The sequence below is a fragment of the Elephas maximus genome, chromosome 20 (assembly GCF_024166365.1).
Source record: "Elephas maximus indicus isolate mEleMax1 chromosome 20, mEleMax1 primary haplotype, whole genome shotgun sequence".
Taxonomy (NCBI): Eukaryota; Metazoa; Chordata; class Mammalia; order Proboscidea; family Elephantidae; genus Elephas; species Elephas maximus.
Window position 1 is genome coordinate 61795271 of NC_064838.1, and position 20312 is coordinate 61815582.

At 48.5% G+C, this 20312-nt stretch overlaps 1 protein-coding gene across 2 annotated transcripts in view; it reads right to left on the bottom strand.

Annotated features, from left to right (window-relative positions):
* IL17RD (interleukin 17 receptor D) overlaps positions 1-19089 on the bottom strand; it is an 85740-nt gene extending 66651 nt beyond the window's left edge. For both annotated transcript variants that reach the window (XM_049862269.1, XM_049862268.1), the window contains exon 1: positions 18910-19089. In XM_049862269.1, the coding sequence (XP_049718226.1) occupies positions 18910-19035 (126 nt within the window). In that variant the 5' untranslated portion in view covers positions 19036-19089. The remainder of the gene's footprint in view (positions 1-18909) is intronic.
* Positions 19090-20312: the final 1223 nt, after the last annotated feature.

Consider the following 20312-nt stretch of genomic DNA (forward strand, 5'->3'; position numbering starts at 1 on the left):
CTTTTTGTATGTAAACCTTTTCATGAGTTTTTACAGTAGTGGTCTCATACAATATTTGTCCTTTTGTGACTGACTTATTTCACTCAGCATAATGCCCTCCAGATTCCTCTGTTATGAGACCTTCACAGATTCATGACAGTTCTTTATCGTTGTGTAATACTCCATTGTGTGTATATACCAGTTTGTTTATCCAATCATCTGTTGATGGGCATCTAGGTTGTTTCCATCTTTTTGCTATTAGAGCGCAATGCTTTAAAGACAGCATCTCACTTAAGTCTCAAAACAACATGGGAGATGAGCTATTGTTAACCCATTTTACAGATGACTAAGCATGCTCAGGGAGAAATTTGTCCATGGTCAGCAAATTATAGCAAAAGGTATCATTGGGATTTGGGGAATAAGCCTGCAATCTTCCCATAATACAATTCTTCCCAATAAATCAGTCCAGTCACTATACAGAACAATCTGGTAAATATGTAATAAGAGGTACAAAACCATTGACCCAGTAATTCCATTTTAGAAAGTAATATGCCAAAGAAATTAATCAAAATGGTGGAGATGGGGCAGGGAACCAATCTGTATGAAGATGTTCATAGCAGCTTTATTTATAAGGGCAATAACTCTAAATAGGCCAAATGTTTGATCAACAGGGCAGAGAAGTTGGCAAACCCTGATACACAACATGAAAGTATCACATGGCCACTAAAAGTGATATGTCTATGAACTACGCCAACACATGGACGCACCCTTGGAAAAAAGTAAAAAAAAAAAAAAAAATCATGGATAGAGGGAGGGGATGTGACAAGCAAGTTTTGTAAAAGGTTGATGGTAAAAAGTAGGTGGTGCGTTTATGCTTGTTCACTATAAAATTCTTTCAACTTTGCTGTATATTTAAAATTTTTCATAATAAAATATGGGGGGAATAATCATAAATAAATAAACACAGCGATTAAAACCATGCAGCAAAATCTGTTTGTGTGTTCAAGAGGGGAAGAATCGGCATTCAAAGCTCATTAAGCTCTTTTTTTCATTAGGTTGTTGAAGTTATCAATTTGTACAACCAACACGATGAAGCCCTGTTTAAAGATACTAGGATTCAGGATGTCCTTCCCTTCCTGGTCCAAAGGAAGGAAGTTTTAATATAAAGGAACAAACCAACCAAACCAAACCCAGTGCCGTTGAGTCGATTCCGACTCATAGCGACCGTATAGGACAGAGCAGAACTGTCCCGTAGAGTTTCCAAGAAGCGCCTGGCAGATTCGAATGGCCGGCCCTTCGGTTAGCACCCATAGCACTTAACCACTACACCACCAGGGTTTAACAGCTCCACTAATTTTAAAGTCCCCCTTCTCAGCTTTCAAGGAAGTACTATTTCAAAATCAGATTAACGAAACCTCCTTAGTTATAATCCCACAGCTCATGAAATTTTTTGTTAGCTGCTTAGCAAATTTATTTAAGGATAAGATTTACACTACAAATTGGAACATTATTTCTGCCGCTGTTTAGTTTGCACTAATAAAAGGCCACGCTCTCTGGATCTCACCCTTTTATAGCACATTTGGAGAAGTAACACTATTCCAGATAAACGTAAATCCACGTGGGTGGAGGGAGGAAGGTTTAAGAGTGTCTGAACACAAGCCAGGAGCCCTCAAGTGGTGCAAACAGTTAATGTGCTCTGCCGCTAACCCACAGGCTGGAGGTTCAAGTCTCCTTAAAGGTGTTTCAAAAGAAGGCCTGGTGATCTATTTCTGAAAAATCAGTCACTGAAAACCCTACGGAGTACAGTTCTACTGTGACACACATGGGGTTGCCGTGTGTCGAAATTTACTTGACAGCAACTGGTTTTTTTTGCGGGGGGGACAACCCAAGATAGAGACCATGAGCTCCCTGCATAAAATGGGTGGTTTATGCCTAATTGCAGTTTTCATTGCCCAAAAAGGAACAGGATATGCCCATACAGGTTCTTCATCACATGACAGCTCTGTCCAGAGAGTCAGATAGGCCCAGCCCATGCCCAGCCAGGCCACAGACACATCCCTACCCTGTCCCCACATCACCCCCCTGGACCCTCCATGGCTTCCTGTATATCCAATCACTTCGAGGAACAAAAGCACAGTTACAAAGCATGTGAACTAACAGATGCATCTTTTAAGATGAATGAGGTTGGGAGACTGGGGAGGACCTAGGTCAAAGAGGGAGCTGACTTCTGCGGGACGGGACGGGACGGGACGGGACGGGACGGGACGGGACGGGACGGGACGGGACGGGACGGGACGGGACGGGACGGGACGGGACGGGACGGGACGGGACGGGACGGGACGGAAAGCAGATCCCTCCACCCAGCAGGTCTGGCCCCTGCCTGGGCAGATCCCAGGACAGTCTTCACGCCAAGCTCCCTCTTTCCCTGTACTTACTGAACCATGCCCTGCCCACCTTCCCATTTTGCCCCCTGCTTGGGATGACTGGCTATCGTCCCTCAAGCATAAATTACCACTCGGCTTGACGTGCACCTAGGCACAACATCTTCATGTCTGCTTCCAAAGGTGAGCTCTCCAATATGGTAGCCTCTATCGTTTTTTTTTTTTTTTTTATTGGTGTATGGCTATTTAAATTTAATACAATTTAAATAAAATTAAATTCAGTTCCTTGATTGTGCTAGCCACGTTTCAAGTGGTCAGCAGCCACAATGGTTAATGGTTACTGGACACTGCAGGAAAGCACACGTCCATCATTGCAGAATATTCTACCGCTCAGCACGCTGGGTCAGAGAGGCCTGCCCACACCTGCCCCTGCAATTCCAGGTGACAGTCTCTCATAGCTGGCCAATGCATCCCAGCTGTCACCAGGTACCACCTCATCTATGCCTAGGTGATAACTCAGATTCACCCAGGCAACTTTTTGTCCTTTTTTTTTTTTTTTATTGTACTCTAGAGGAAGGTTTACAGGACAAACTAGTTTTTCATTAAACAGTGAGTGCATGTATTGTTTTATGACATTGGTTAACAATGCCATGACATGTCAATACTCTCCCTTCTCAACCTTGGGTTCCCTTTTACCAGCCTTCCTGTCCCCTCCTGCCTTCTTGTCCTTGCCCCTCGGCTGCTGTGCCCCTTTAGTCTCATTTTGTTTTATGGGCCTGTCTAATTTTTGGCTGAAGGGTGAACCTCAGGAGTGAGTTTGTTACTGAGCTAAAAGGGTGTCCAGGGGCCATACTCTCAGGTTTTCTCCTTTCTCTGTCAGGTCAGTAAGTCTGGTCTTTTTTTGTGAGTTAGAATTTTGTTCTACATTTTTCTTCAGCTCTGTCCGAGGCCCTCTATTGCGATCCCTGTCAGAGCAGTCAGTGCTGGCAGCCAGGCACCATCTAGGTGTACTGGACTCAGTGTGGTGGAGGCCATGACAGAGGTGGTCCGTTAGTCCTCTGGACTAATCTTTCCCTTGTATCTTTAGTTTCTTCATTCTTCCTCGTTCCTGAAGGGGTGAGACCCGTAGAGTATCTTAGATGGCTGCTCATAGGCTTTTAGGCAGCTTTTGTTTTTTAATTTGCTGAGTAAAACTGACTTTTTCTGGTGTAGCTCCATGAGTGTACACACTTGCACAGATCCACCACCACCTGCATACAGAACAGTTCCTTCATCCCCCCAAATTCTCTTGTACTGCCCCTCTGCAGTCAACCCTTCCCATACCCCAAACCCCTGGCAACCACTGATCTGGCAGCTTTGAAAAAACTCAAGATTCCTGGCCTTCCCCTGAAATCCCAATTAAGCAGGTCTGGGATGAGGCCCAGAATCTACCTCCTCCCACCCCCCCACCCCCCACCCCCAGTTCCTGAATGATGCTCCTCAGGAGATTCTGGTATTCGGCCAGGTTAAGGAACCTCTGGGGTGAACACCTAATCCTAGTTTAATTTAATTATCTGCCAAGCACTATCTGGTCTCCAGTCTCCACTCCCACTAGTTGCTTTGTTGCACATGGCAGGCGTCCATTTGGGGCTGGAAGCTTGGAACACAGGGCAAGCCCGACCGCTGGGGGCACAGGCCAATAACAGCTCTGAGGCCCCAGTTTCTGGTGGAGAGAGGCCCCTCTGAGTCCCGTGGCCTGCCACCATAATCCCCTCCTGGCTCTCTGTGCCGTGAAACCCTCATGCGGGAAACAAGGAACCACATCAGAACTGACCGTCCACCTCCGAGGCTCGGGAAGCAGAGGTTTGGATAGCACGTCCAAAGGCACAGAGCGGCCAGGAGGGCAAGGTGCACGTCCCAGATTCATCCACAGACACAGGACTTCCTCTGGGTGGAACTCAGCTCCCCCCGACTGTCCTCCTGATGGATGGGGGTGAGCAGGACTCAGGTTACAAGAAAGGGGCTGCCTTATTTTGTTTTGTTTCTCACATCGAAATGCTTTTCCCTCCTAAATTCATGATCCCAAGGGCAAGGTACCAAATTCCATTTTAAAAGGCAATTCAGAACAGTCAGCGTCATCTCAGGAAACCTCCTCTGCTCAGAAAGTAAACAATTACAAAGAAGGTCAAAACTTCAGTTTGGCCATTCCTGCCTGGCTGTCCCTGCTCTGCTGGCGATTCCTGGAAAACCCTTCGGAAGGTTTTAAGATGATCAAAGGAAAAGGATGGCCAACACAAGAAATGCTATCATTTAATATCGCATGTTTATTTAGTCCCTCCAAGCCAAAGAGGGAAGATTGAAAGGGAGAGAATGCCTGCTTAATCAACTAAAAATGCATTCATTACTATGCTATTCACTGCGGCTTTCCTGAAATCAGACACTTTTGCCCCTAGACCATAAGATTGAAGCGATTTGAAATGAAAATATTTCCTGTCCACTGCTTGCCAGCTTCTAGCCCCAGAGTGATATAACAGATGACATCCAGTACAATAAATGCTTTTAGTAACCATAAATTTGAGACTGCTTTAGGGATTTGAAGTGTTCGGTTTCATGCTGAAAAAATGTAATGTTATCCACAGACCATCAGTGAGTAACAAAAACAGAGGCACGGGTTATGCTACTTTGATCAAATTATGACCAAAATATGGCCTTTAAGATAGTAGGTACATTCAGGACATATCTTCAAGGGGTACAACAATACTTTAATCCTATGTCTTAGAGAGTTTAATGGAAAATCATCCTGAGTGTAGATTTATAGAACCAGCAGCTTCTGCTAAACAGAAAGGAAGTTGAAAAGTGTTATGAGGCTAAGTAAGCTAAGAAATTCAAATACTATGATGGGACCTCTCAATCAGGGTTTCTCTACCTCAGCACTACTGACATGTTGGGGCAGAGAATTCCCTGTTGGGGGGACTGTCCTAGGCATAGTAGGATGCCCTTCACTCACTAGATGCCAGCAGAAACCCCCTCCACCTGTGACACCCAAAACCATCTCCAGAGATCCCCCAAACCACCTCCAGTTGAAAATCACTGCTCTAAGGCCCATGCTAGGCTTTTGCAGCAAATGCTGCGTAATTTCTCGTCATCCACGGAAATGTCAGAGTCGGGCCCTCTGCTGGGAAGGTGCCAAGTCCCAGCACTCTGCCAAGTGTCCCCTCCACACAGAAATGGTCAGGCTCAGGGGCTGCTGAAATCAAAAGTACCCTGCACCCCCTTTTCCACCAAATAGGATGGCAGCAAAGCCAGGAAAACGAGAACCCTCTCTCCTGCGACCAGAACACACTAGCCTCGGCCCTGGCTGCCCGCCCTCCTGTCCTGGGCACCCTGCCGGCCTTTGTGTCGGGATGCATTCTAGCCCAGGCGCCCGGCTGCGGGCTGGGGCCACCACATTCCTGCCAGCTTCAAAATCGCTGCTTTCTGGCCTTTCACTGTCGGGCCATGGAGGGGACCGCGGACACGATGCCAAAAAAGAAAAGGAAAAGCGCTGTGGAACCTCTGCAGTCCATTCTCTGGATCTGAATGTGCCCCTATTCCGTGTCGGCATGACATTTCATGGCCAGCAGGAGAGGGGGCCGCATCCTGAAAGCCGAACAAACGCCCGCCTGCGCTCTGGCGGTCTCCCTGGACTTATGAATAAAAGATGGGGGTTTTGTCTCTGCCATTTCCCCGGGACCCCGTAGGAATAACAACTTGTCGCTTTTTGACATTTTAACTTACTCTGAAAAATAATCAATATTAACTTTATGGGTCTTGGCTCTTAAATCTGGGGTGAGGGTGGGGGAATAAGAGAGAGAAAACCCATGTGATTAGGTAGCAGGATCATTCAAATCTAACTAATCAAACTGTCTGTAAGGCATTCTGAGAAAATTATTCAGGCAACACCCAGGCACAGACCGAAAAGACTAGGCACTGACTTTTAAGGATGTGTTTTGAGTGAAGTGGTCTATACTGGAAATAAAGTTCAGTGTTTCCTTAGCACAAAGGGAAAAAAATGGCTGAATTTTGGTGTGAGGAGGCACTCAACCGTAAACCTGCCCCAGCCAAACAGAGGTTTTTAATAGGGACTCATTCCCAGTGGCTGAGGGCGACATCTACAACCGTTTGCCACAAACCCGTGTGAACAGCAAAAGGCTTCAGCATTCCTGAGACACAGAACTCCCAATTCTGAGAGCACAAAGTTGATTCCAAATAACCCTTAAAGGGAAGAGATATTACAGGGGAGCGCAAACAACACCCTGCACTTCCTTTAGGCCCTCAGTAAGTAAAAGGGAAGCCTTAAGGTAAATCGTTGAATTTTTTTTAAAGATACAAATACACAAGGCTCAACTGGGCCACACTATTAGAAATGTCTCAGTGTGCAACAATTTTAAAGAGAAAAGCCAACTTTTTCTCACCGCTAAAACTACATCCACATTCGTTATCTGTGAATATCTAAAATACAACAATGCCATACTGCCCTGAGAGGGTTCTTGTCAAAATATTTAACTTGACGCTAATCATGAGGAAACAATCAGGTAAGTCTAAATTGGGGTACAATCTACAAAACAAGTGACCTTGACTCTTCAGAATGTCCATGTCATGAAAAACCAAAAAAAAAAAAAAGTAACTGTTCTACATTAAAAGAGACTTACAAAAAAAAAAAGAACCCGTTGCCTTCGAGTCAACTCCAACTCACTTTTCTATGCGGGAGGCCCAGGTTCAATTCCTGGCCAAGACACCTCGTGTGCAGCCAACTACCTGTCTGTCAGTGGAGGCTTCTGAGTTGCTAGGATGCTGAGAACAGGTTTCAGCAGAGCTTCCAGACTAAGACGGACTAGGAAGTAAGGCCTGGTGATCTACTGAAAACTCAGCTAATGAAAACCCTATGGATCACTGCGGTCTGATCCCATTGTACGTGGGGTCGCCATGAATCGGGGGCCAACTCAAGAACATCTAACAAAGGGGCAGGTCATCTAAAAGCAATGAGTGACCCTTGTCTGGGTCCTGGAATGTGATTCAGAAAAAATCATGAAGAACCAAACCAAACCCAGTGCCACTGAGTTGATTCTGACTCATAGCGACCCTGTAGGACAGAGTAGAACTGCCCCATAGAGTTTCCGAGGAGCACCTGGTGGATTCAAACTGCCGACCCTTTAGTTAGCAGCCGTAGCACTTAACCACTATGCCACCAAGGTTTCCGTGAAGAAGAACATCAGGAAGTAAATGTGGCAACATGTCGGCAACAGGTAACTCGGGGTGGGGAGGATGAGTGCTTATCTGACTATTGCTTCCACTTCTTTCACGGTTTGAAATTTGTCAGAATACAAAGCATGGGAGATAGCAGAAGCCCCAGGCAGAGGTGGTGGGCCGCCCGCTGGTCAGGGGAGGGCGGGCAGCTAACAACTCCATCTTCCTGCTCAGTCTCAGAAAACATGCCTAAAAACAGCAACAATATTTTAAAAGAAAATTACACAGAGTTTTAACACAGAATAGACCAGGATTGAAAATAAACTTTAAAAACCCATTATTCACTCAACTAGGGCCCAAGATACATACGGGGCTGGGGTGGGGAGAGGGCACACAGCAGACATTTCAGACATGCATGTTTCTGCTTTTAAAAAAAAAAGGGGGTGCAGGCCCCTTTTAAATGCCCTGTACATCTTTCCCTAAAACTCTTCTGCAACTTGTCAGTCTCCCTCTCCTATCATCAGGATTCTTGCTAATTTAAAAACTTTTTAGCATGACTCTTTAAAACCTCCATGCCTCCAGCCCCCATCTCCATTATCCACTCCCATTCTTCTTTAATAAGATAAAAGCAGTGATTACACCAGCCTTTACCAACTTGAAAACTATGCACTTAAAAAAAAAAAAAAAAGTGACTCAGTAAAAGGCAGAAAGCTGTGTAGATGGGAAATGTGCTCATGTGAAAAGATGTGTGGGGTAGAATTTCTGGGTCTTGATGACTTCAAAACCCAGAGAACAATGAGGCAGGCAGGGTGTCCAGGGCAGCCTCACAGGGGATGTGGGTGACGGGTCACCTTGGGCACGTCTGAGACTGGGAACCCCACCGCTCCAGGGCCCCGACACGGCCTTTGGCCAATACAACCAGATGTTACATTCTCTCTGCTTAATTTCAGTAAAACTCCATGACCTCTTTCTCAAATTAAAAAGGCAATACCATTTTTTTAAACCACAGGAACTATCTTCAGTGAAGCCTTCTAAAGATTTCATTAATTCGTAGCCAGCCAACCAGGACTTTTCCCACAGTCTCCCACAAAAAACCCCGGGAAGTCACTGATTGCTTGGCTGGATCTGAATATGAGCAGAGGTAAGATCAGAAATATCTAGTTCCTCCATGGGGGACAAGGCATGGAAATCAAAGCTGGGCAAAACTCATTACCACAGCTGGTCAGCCAATCCACGGGCCTGGAAGGAAGGCAAAAGGGGATCTTTGATTCTGGATGGAACTTCGAGTGACTTCAGAAAATGAAATGCATTCACAACCAAGGGGGAGCGAAGCCTCTGTTGAAAAGACAGAATGGCTTCAGACAAACTGAGGGCTGCTGCCAGAGCACGAGATTGATTTCACTCACGTTGTTTCATAAAGTGCAAAACCAGAAAGCGTAGTTAGTGCTTGGTAGTAACTTTCTACGTTTCTCTTGTCCACAGTGCTGGGTGACGTGGACAGTTCAAACACCCCTCTCCAGCAACAGATGCTCTGCAGCAAGGCGTGACTCCAGCCCAATGCCAGCCCCCCCTCCCTCGTTCCACCACCCAGCTCACAAAGGGGACCTGGTCCTGCACCCTGTGTTTAGCCAGTGCCTGGCACATAGCAGTAGCGCCAATAGTCTGTGCTGTGGATGAATACGTGGAGTGCATTTTTCACGTTAGTCTCCTACCTAACGCTACATGAGGAGTCAATGTGAAGGAAACGTAAGTGACTACAGAACTTCGGAGGAAATTTTTATTACAATTGCTTGACTTACATGCCACCTCCTCGGAGAGGCCATCCGAGATCATTCAGTTGCAAGCAGTCATCATTCATTAACACATTTCAACTTCCTGCAGAGTACTTCACCATTCAAGAAACTACTATGGAGAACCTACTATGTGCCAGGACTGTTCTAGTGATGCAGCAGGAAATGAAGCAGGTGAAAGCCCCGGTGGCGTTGTGGTTAAGAGCTATGGCTGCTAACCAAAAAGCTGGCAGTTCAAATCCACCAGGCGCTCCTTGGAAGCCCTATGGGGCAGTTCTACTCTGTCCTACAGGGTTGCTATGAGTCAGAATCAACTCGGCGGCAATAGGTTTGGCTTCTTGGTTTTCAGGGGGCTGAAAAAGGAGCCCTCATGGCACACGGGTTAAAGTGATCAGCTGCTAATTGAAAGGTTGGCAGTTCAAATCCACCAGCCCCTCCATGGGAAAAAGATGTGGCAGTCTGCTTCCATAAAGATTACTGCCTTGGAAGCCCTATGGGGCAGTTTTATTCTGTCCTGTAGGGTCACTATGAGTTGGAATCGGCTCACGGCAAAGGTTGCCCCCCTCAAAGGGGCTGACCCTGCAATAGGGGTGGACAGACGGACGGACAAGAATTACTATGCACATCCAAAGTTTCTCTGAAGAAAAACAGTGAGGAAAAGAGGACAGAGTGAGGAGCATGTTGCTATTTTAAACAGGGTGGTCAATTCTGGCGTTTTGCTATCTTATTGGTCTCCTCTACTAAAATCTAAGCTCCAGAAATCATGCCTGTCACACAGAAAGCACCAAATTTTCATGGAATGAATGAACGCATGCTGAGTGTCTCTCTTACCAAACCATTCATCTGCTAGAAGAACCATCCAGGCCTCACCATTCCTGACAGGACATGCTTGGGCACAATTCAAGGGCACATTACCTAGTCTCCACCCCCTCACATGAGCTGCCCTCCTCCAGCTCAGTCCACATCTTTTGCCCAAACTATCCCCTCACCTCTTGGTTTCCCCCACTCGCAAGGCCCTGCTCAAAGTCCCCTTGGTGAGGTCTGCCTTCTTCACTCCACCCTGACGCCTTCCTCTATGTATTCTCTGAACCATTCAAAGTACACTTCTTCATAAATAAGTCAACTATCTCTTTCCTCTTCATTGCGTCACTGCAAAAACCGCTGGGCGCATTCTCTCTACATCTTGAGGGGTGACAGGGCATATCTGACTTTATTAAATTCAGGCTTGTGCTATAGGTAAAATTCACAAAGGGAGGCAGGGGGGTGGTGTGGAGAAGACTCACAGAAAAGGGTGATGCTCCTTCAAAGCAGGGGAGACTGAGGCAGAGCAAGGGGCCAGAGTTACTAGAAACTGGAACATGGAATGAAATCCAGAGTTCCAAAGGTGGCTGCCAAGCAGCACCTCAGACACTTGTCATCAAGCTGCTTCTCACATGGGCAACTCTACAGGGTAGAATGTTCTAGAATGAGGAGCAGCAGGAACCACAGCTCATGTTTCTCCAGGAGGATCAGAGAAATATGGAGAAAGGGCAGGGCCTTCTCTGCACCTTGGACTCAAAACCTTTCTTGCCCCTCCTTGTCACCTGAGTCCCTCCTTCCTTGGCCATGCATCCACAACCAGAGGACAGCCACTGAGGACAGGGCCTGGTCCCACTCATCTGTGTCTTCTCCCGGGGCCACCTAGCACCAGGATTTGACACGGAGTAGTTGGTCTAAAATCATCTCTTGTCCTCTCATTCAAAATAAGTCCTTTTGATCCTCAGAGACTGAGCAGGTACAATGGATTCCAACTATGCGGGTGCCTTGCCCCACCCTGTGTGACTGTAACAGAGAGGGAGGAGATAAACTCCCTCAACAGGGACCTTGCTGGACCTCACTGCTCCCACATGTGGCCTGCACTGTGTTATATTTTCCTCAGGCAAAAGTGAGGTAAAACCAGAAATCACCTAGACAGATGAAAATTACAGGGAAAGGAGTTTCTAAACAACATAGCCCGTCTCAGGAAAATGTACCTCTTCGTTCCAGAACAGCTCAAGGAAACGCTCCCTTTATCCCCACCAACCCTCCCAGTCTCCAGTGACACAGTCCATCTCAGAACAGAAGTCTGGGGCCCCAGCCAGCATTTTTTAAAGGATTACTATTCAACTGGTGAAGGGGGAGGGGGCGGTGGTCTACAAAACTGACAAAACAGAACAGACTCCTGGTTTTTAAGGGAATAAAATGCTTTTTAAATCTTAAAAAAAAAAAAAAAAGCTATATTCAAAGCCTAACCCTCATAATTTCAAAAGGAATCATCTGAAGTATTCGTTTTAAGTATCAAATGTAAATACTAATCTAAACTTTTTAATTAATACTATCAATTCCTAGTCTCTTGTCAAAGTTGCTGCTCCAATTTTAAATGGAATTTCTGATAAGGTCCGAGCAAGTTTCTCTACAATGTTGTAATTTTAATGACTGCCTATTATATCTGCTTCACAATGAAGTATGATCAAAATTTATTAAACTTCCAATAATGCTTGTCATCTATCGATCTTTCAAGTCTTAAGGAACCAGCCACCCTTTACTATTAAGTTTACTACAAAACATATGCTTCTTAAACATGTACAGTAAACATAGCTTTCATTTACGCTATTAAATCAGAAAACTTACAGACCGACTTCCGTTCTAGAAGAGAATTACTTGTGTGTTCACATCACATCTTTATTCTGTCATCCACCCAGTGATTTGTTGAAGACAGCTGGTACCTATTAAGTCTCCTCTTTAAATGTTGTAGCCTTAATTAGCTACATCCACCTTCCCCCCACATTTCCAAACAAGGAACCAAAGAAAGGGGAAGCTGTTTTTTATCGTGGATACTTTGAACAATGGAGTTGCAAACGTGAAATAACAAGTTCCTTTGGAGACCGACTGCACTTATTCCCTTTTTAGGTCCCTTCACAAAAACAGGGTTCGGATGGAGTTTAAATTTTCAGTCTCTATTACTTACGTATTTTTTTTTTTAATTGTTCGACTTTTAGTTTCCTGCCTGGTGTTATTAATTACAGCTTTTTTTGAGAGACCACTTGGGAAGCCATGAGGGACAGTCTCCCCAGAGATACTCTTGGTGTTATTTAAGCTACAAACTCCTTACTTGGACTTCTGAGCAAATGAGACCACGGAGACAGACTCTTTTAAGCGGAGGATAACCCAAGTATGGTTTTCCCTGAACAGACGTCACACTCTTCCCAGGTGCTGAGGTTTTCCAACTCACACAATGAGAAACTGAATTGATCGAATCCCTTTAACCTGTCACATGTAGATAAAACACACACTGGTTTAGTAAGTTCAGGCTTCCTTTTTTAAAAGATATAACAAAAGTACCCATTATGAACTCAGTAATTCAAGTGTGAATTATGTCAACAGATCAAATTTTGAGCAAGATAAGGAGCCATCTCAAACGTTCCCCCTGCGATCTGTTTCCTTCTTAGAGACTTGCCCTGGCTTTAATCTGCAGTAAGACTATCTGTTTCAATAGGATGTGATCACTCCGGGGCTTGTGTCTTTTCAATCAGCCAGTGGCCCTGCCGGGTTTAGAGTGGCAGAGGGGAAGTGGCCTGTGGTTAAACAGAGGAAATACCAAGGCATTTTAACAGAGCAAATAGTCTCTTTACTTCCCACCGGGAAGAGCTTCAAAGGCCCCGGGCCCCGGAGGAGACAATGTGTGTTTCGGAGGAGACAATGTGTGTTTCGGGGCCATCAGTCACCTAATCGTGTGTCAGGCCCATTCAGAATGTTTGGAGACAAACACTTCCCAGAAGGACAATGCCTCCCACTGGCCTGCAAGTCCAGCTCACTGGAGACCAGGCACCAGCACAGACAGCTCCCAGGGGGAGTTTGGGGAAGAAGTGAAGTGGGAAAGGTCTCTGGCAGCCAAGGCAGGGTGGCAGGAGAGAGCTCTGCTCTGAGGGCGCTGCCCCCACACCAGGCTGTCCAGCTTCTGGGGGGCCTAAGCCCCCACCACACCCCATACTCTTGTTGTTGCTGGGTGCCGTCCAATCAGTTTCAACTCATAGTGACCTTATAGGACAGAGTAGAACTGCCTCATAGAGTTCCCAAGGCTGTCATCTTTACCGGTCTTTTCTCACTGAGGACAGGAGCACAAGTTTCCAGAAGCCTAAAAGCCCAGCCATCAGAGGGAGGAGCAGAAGGCAGTGGGGAAGGAAAAGAGACAATAAAGTTGGTGATGGGGCGGCCCCAGCGCCAGCAAACATCTGCTGGGGGCACTGTATGTGAAAAGCTCAGAGACAAATCTGGGGAAAAGAGAGATTTGGAAGCTTTAAAAAAAAAAAAGAACCCAACACATTTTAGGCCAAATGAGGCATGAAAAATACTCAAAATAAAGACTTGAAAAAGCGTTAGCCATTTTTCCTATGCAGGGAAGCCATCTGTAAGGTTTGAACCACTGAGAATCTGGTTTGGATGCTGCCCTACTCCTTCCTGAGACCGTGCTCCAGACAAAACCAGCTGTTCTGGGGAGGAACCCAGTGAGGCGTCAAGTCCCATTCCTCTTCAACCCCTGGCCAGAGACACCCCACCCAGACGGGGGGCCCTGCCCGGCTGCTCCCCAGCCAGACCGCTTCCATTGGTCATGGCTCTGACAAATCTCCATGTTTCTCTCTAAACCCAGCTAAGTAATTTAAAGCCAACTCTGATTCTAAATGTTTAAGATGTGGCTTCTCTCCCCCCTCTCCCACTCAGAAGCCCTGTCCCCTAAAGCAGTGGGTGCCAACCTTAAGAAAGCATCAGAATCCTCAGAGGAATTCATTTAAATGCTGATTCCTGGGCCTGACCTCACTCCCACTCTGGTCCCACTGGCCTTGAATCTGCATTTTAACAAACTCCCCAGGCAGTTCTAACACTGAAGGCCCCTGGATTTCACTTTGAGAACTTTAGTTTGGAAGGAAAAGGCATGACAGACAGAAGTTCAGCAAGTGTAGTTGCTGGTCTCATTTACTCAGCTCTATCCCCCCAGGTAATAATCAGCAGGAGGACCCACGCACAGCAGGGTCTCAGGGGTCACATGGATTGATGGATGGATGGATGGGTAGGTGGGTGGATGGGTGGGTGCGTGGGTGGGTGGGTGGGTGGATAAATTAATGTGGGAAGAGAAGGGAGGGCTGCTCAAGAGAGATGAACATGGGCCAGGAGGGTTCCTAATCAACAAGCCAAAGCTGACTGGAAGAAAGCACAGCCCTTCATATTAAAAACGTCTCTCTGAAAAATGTGTTAACCAGGGCCGAGTAATTTTTAACGGAGAATTTTGTAAGGGGCACGAGAGTATCTGTAACATGGACAACATGTCCCCAGGACAGGCTGACCAGATGTGGGTTTGGGAGCCATGAATTGCAAGTGAATGAAAACGCTTCCAATTCAGAATCAAATAAACATGCCTGGGCCTACAGCCAAGGAGAATTCTTGGATTGGACTTTTATCAGGAACCTAAATCCTAACCAGCTGGAACTTCTTTTTTTCCAAGTACCACCCTATTCCTTTCTACCTTTTGAGATGAAGTATTTGCCTTAAATGGGAAACTTGCACTTCGTTGTAAAGATGATGCCAGCATCCTGGCTTCCTGAATTCCTAGAGGAGACAGCTTTTTGGGGTAGGAATTGGGTTTCAGGGATAATAGAGCACAGAATGGGTACCCCATTTAGGTAGGGAGGCAAGAAATGTCCCCTCCTCCCCCTCTGCAGGAAAAGCCATTAAATAGAAACCTGTGGCAGTGGATTCCTGACTCCATGTTCCAAAAATAGGCTTCTCAAACTATGAGCAGGACCAGAAGGGGCAGGGGAAAAACCTCAGCACAAGTGACTGATATAATTAAAGTCACCCATCACAAACAAAACCATTCCACTACTAAGAAGCATGCGTTAAAAGCCGGTGTAATCAAGAACGTCTGCCTCTCGAGAAGTCCTACAAACTGTTGCCTCTTTGGGAAAACAGTATTTACCACTCAAAGAGCATCTTCACCTGGCAAGAGCCTGAGGCGCTTTGTTTGTTTTTTTTTTTTCAGTAGGGGAAGTACACCCACAACTCATTTCTAAAACCCTCAGCCCTGATCAAGATGGTCTTTGTCCCTTAAATGCCCCTGCTAAATAACAGGGAGGTTGTGAAAAGTGACCACTGAAAGCAGGCTGGCTCCTCCAAGAGCAGCCCCAAGGGCCTGTGAGCAGAGCAGTGAGGGCTAGCTGGCTGCAGGCACTGTGCAAGGCCTGGAAAACACTCATTCCTGCTGGGGCGTAGGTTCCTGGAAAGTGTTCCTTGGAGATCATTGACTCAGCTCCTCTCCAGCACCCAGATCCCGCCCGGCCTTCAGGACTCACTTCTGCACCCTGCTGGCCCCCTCCCAGGTCTGAGTGTGGCCCAGACCCACAGGAAGTGCTCTCCTGTTGGCATCACACATAATCAGCCCTCACTCTTACATGTTCCTAGAGCTTCAACTCTATACTGTTTGCAGCCTCAGGGCTAAGGCCAGCATCTATGCACACAGCACCTATTATGTGCAAGGCACATGCTAGGTGCTTGGAGTACACATACACACTGTATTATCAAGCAGCACAGGTCCTGCATAACAGCATTGGGGAAAAGAGTATTTCTTAGTCAACTGTTCCTATCCTCATGGAGCGCAGCCTGGTAGGGAACCCAGACAAAAATCAAATGCCCAGGCTGCTGTACCCCAGTACTTACTGGCCAGCAACTTCTGGGAGACCTGACCTGTGAAGGTGGGGGCAGAGATAGCTTTCTGCAGAAGAAATGCTGGGACTGAGAGAGGAGGCTGAGGAGATGTCAATGGTGTAGAGAAGGAACACAGGCAGACAAAGTATATGCAAAGGCCCAGGACAGAGAGGAATACTGGAGCTTGGTGCTCTGATCCCTCCTCCCACTTCTTAAAATCTACCACTTAGTAGAGGATGTTGCAGGAAGGCTGCCAGGAACTAACTGGGTTCAGCTAAGATTTACAGGGCTCCAGGCTCTGAGGTTAAGATCAGGTTCAGTTAGATACATATGTGAACAGATACAGATGATGCAGTCTGCTGAGAACCACAGTGCGAGAACTGCATGAGAATGTGAAGAAGGCATTCAGGGAGGCATCCCATAAGGAGGCTGAGCTGACCCTTAGACCCAGCAGGGGCTCTCAGGGCAGAAAAAGGCACCCCCAAGAGGACAGAAAAGTGCTTGTAAAGCTCTGGTAGCTTCAGAAGTTAAGAGACGGTGGGAAGGACAGGCACTGAGGCTGGAAAGGTGGGTGAGTGAGGTGCGTGGGAGAGCTGGATCAGGGAAAGCTGGTGGCTCCATCAGATGCACCGAAAGGCAATTCCAGGAAGGAAGGAGCCATGGGTGGGGCTAGGAAGAGTCTGGAATCTGGGAGATGGTCTGGAGGCTTCCACGCTCATCCAGAAAGGAGACGGCTTGAGGCATGGATTGGTGAAGCCAAAGCAGGAGCAGTTGGAAAGGTGCACCCCCAAATGGGGGCTGTGGTGGGGGACAGGAGGTAGTTGCAAAAGTGCCAGACAACTGGGGCAGGGCCACCACGAACTGTGGCACAGTGGAGGAGGGGTGTGTGTGCGCACAGGTTTGGGGTATAGCACATTCCCACAGACGGAGACAGCAAAACCCACTCGGGTCCTCTGGGCTCAACTATAACCACAGCATTAAAACTTTCACCAGCGCTATGCACTGACTCATGAGGTCACCACTGGCTTATGAGGTCACCAAGGCAAACGCAGAAAACAGCAAATTGGACTGATCCGCCCATGCCGTCACATGAAAACTCAGAATAAAATGTCTGTGATGCTGTTGCTGCTGTTCAAGAGCCAACATCAGTCTAGATTTTAAAAAATTTAGCAGAATCAAGAAGTCAACATGCTTTAAGGAAAACTATCTAAAAACTGGGGAAAATTTGGTATCTACATTAAAACTCTGGTGGCATAGTGGTTAAGAGCTATGGATGCTAACCAAAAGGTCGGCAGTTTGAATCCACCAGGTACTCCTTGGAAACCTTATAGGGCAGTTCTACTCGTCCACAATGGGTTTGGTTTTTTTAGGTTTATATTAAAAAAAAAAAAAAGATCAGTGATGTTTGACTAAAATGGGACCAAGCAAAACAATGCGATGTTTTACTCAAATGGGACAGAGTGACTGAGCCTAAGGTTATCTTCATTATGTGGCGGGAGGTGAGTCCTGCGTGTGCAGCTATGGAGTCTGAAGACATGCAGACTTTAACAACAACACCCACCCAGCTGCCTGGCTCACACCTGGTTTTCTGCACTGTCTCTCTCTGAATGAGCAACAAGTGGGCTGGAGGTAGCAGCCAGGGCCCCTAAGGAGAGGCATGTCCTAGGCCTGCACCATGCTCAGACTGTTTAGAGCATGCCAGAAGTTGTGGGACAGCGTGGTGGAAGCTAACTACCCCATACCCATCCCTTGGCACAGTAGTGCTGGGGAAACTAGGAAATTCCCATTTCCTCTCATTTTCCAGATAAAGAAACTGAGGCTCGGGGCAGCCCCCTAGCAGAGCAGAGATTCTGTGGCTGCCTGAGTGCAAAGCCCTGGTCCTCTCCCCAAGGATGAAGGCCCGGAGAATCCGACGCCGTGCCAGGAGGGCAGCAGATGGATGGAGTCTCCAGGTACTGGGGTCACCCAAGCCCCAGGAGGCGCCCAGGCGGGGATCCGAGGGGAGGGGACTAGCATACCTGCGCACACTGTCCCCCCATCCTCTACAGCCGTCCCCCCGTCCCCCCATCCTCTACAGCCGGACATCAAAGAGGCGCGTGGTTCCAGGGAAAAGGCTCCAAGCCCGGCGTAGGAAGCCTGGCGTCTTCCCAAGTCTCATCTCGGGGTCCTGACCGAGGCGACAAACTCAGGCCGCTCTTTGGCCGTGGTTGCGGGAAGAGTGTCATCCGTGAGACCATTCGCTAGACCAAGGGCTGAGCGGGAAGCCAAGCTTCTCAGCAAGGCAGGAGTCCGGGGTGGTGGGCTGCAAGTGGGGTAAGACGGCCCCAGCAGAGAAGGAACAAAGCGATCCCGAAAGAGGGTCCCGTCCTCGACCACCCCGGGCCTTTGCAGAGCCGCGGACCGGAGGTTCGGAAGAGGACCCTCGCCCCACTAAACAGCGCTCCCCGTCTGGACAGCTCCGGGGATCCCAGCCCGGGGCCGGAGGTGGTCCCGGGCCGGGAACAAAGGTTGGGGCACCCTCCCCCTCCACCAGCCGCCCCCGCCCGCCCGCCCGCCCTCCGGGAGTAGGACCTGGGCCGGCAGCCGCGCCTCATTAGCAACACAAAGCCGGGGTCAGGCGGCCCCTTTCACCCGGGCCGGGGCCAGCGGACGCTCGCCCCAGGAGGGAGAGAGGGCGGGAGGAGCGGTGGGGACCCGGCCCGGCCGCAGAGCCGGAGCCGAGCAGCCCGGGGCCCCAGCTCCCTGCCCCGGAGCACCTGTGCGCGCCGCTCCGCCCCGCGCCGCCGCCCCCGTGCGCCCCGGCGAGTTTGGAGACGGCGAGGAGCCCGCCCGCGCCTTACCCTCCAGCCGCAGGTGTCGGCGCCCCGAGCGCGGCCCGAGCCGCCCGCGGCCACGGCCAGCTGCGAGCCGTTGAGGCAGGCGTTGACGGTGAAGAAGACAGAGCAGAGCTGCAGCCACGGGGCCATGGCCGTGCGCTCGCCCAGCCCGGCCCTGCTCTGCGCCCCGGCCGCCCGCCGCGGTCCAGCCGCGAGTGGGCGGGGCGGGGCGGGGTGGACGCACCGAGCATGCGCAGCCGGCCCCGCCCCGCCCGTCGCTCAGGCCCCGCCCCTGGCCTCCTGGTTCCGCCCCCTCTGGGCCACGCCCCTGACAACCTCCTGGCCTCCGACCCCTGCGGTTTGCCTAATCTAAAAGATTTGTCCAAGTGATGTCTGCTCGCTGCAAAAACTCAGGGAAACACAAAGAATATAATAATAATAGTTGTAATACTAGTAATTTAACAAGCACCTACTACGTGCCAGGCCTCTTCCTGAATCCTCCGGGGAATTCAACAACCAGGGAAGTGTCACTATTCTCCCAGTTTTAGGCCTCGAAAAGTTAGGGTCGAGTGGTGGTTAGAGAATCCTGGGCTCCACATCCACCACTGGGATCTCGGACAGATGACTGGCGCTCTCAGCGCTACTGTTCCCTTCCCTGTAAACGGGAGTAATAGTAGTATCTTAGTCTATAGGGTCGCTGTGAGTCGGAATAGACTCCATGGCAACGGAGTCTGGGGAAGGTTCCATTGATTAACAAATAGCAATTGCTGAATCAATGCTACAGCGTATCGTTAACCGCCTGGCATAGGGTCACACAGCCAGTACCTGCCAGACCTGGGATTTCACAAGCCAGTACCTGCCAGACCAGAAACCCTGGAGGCATAGTGGTTAAGTGCTACAGCTGCTAACCAAAAAGTCAGTAGTTCAAATCCACCAGGTGCTCTTTGGAAACTTCGGGTGGCATTTCTACTCTGTCTTGCAGGATCGCTATGAGCTGGAATCGACTTGATGGCAATGGGTTTGTTTTGGTTTTTGTTTTAACCTGCCGGACCTGGGATCTGGACCCAGATCTGGCTAAAAACAATGCTCCTCACTACTATGCTCGTCAGACACCGCCGTGTTGGGTGATGATCCCCGTTTGCACGAGGACGCCGAGGCTCAGAGAAGCCGAGTAGCCAAGGTCATAGACTGCTCACCACTGTGGCCACCTTTGCCTTGTGTCTGAGTCTGAAGCCCACCACTTCTGCCTCCTCCATAGCCTAGACCACCACATGTCCTACAGGACAGTTTCCTAAGTGTTCTTTCTGCTTCCGCTTTTGACCTGACATACAGTCTATTTCTCCACCCTGGATCAAGGGTCTTCCCAAAAGGAAAATCAGACCGCTCACTTCTGATCAAAACCCCTCCCTGGTGGCTTTTATTCAACG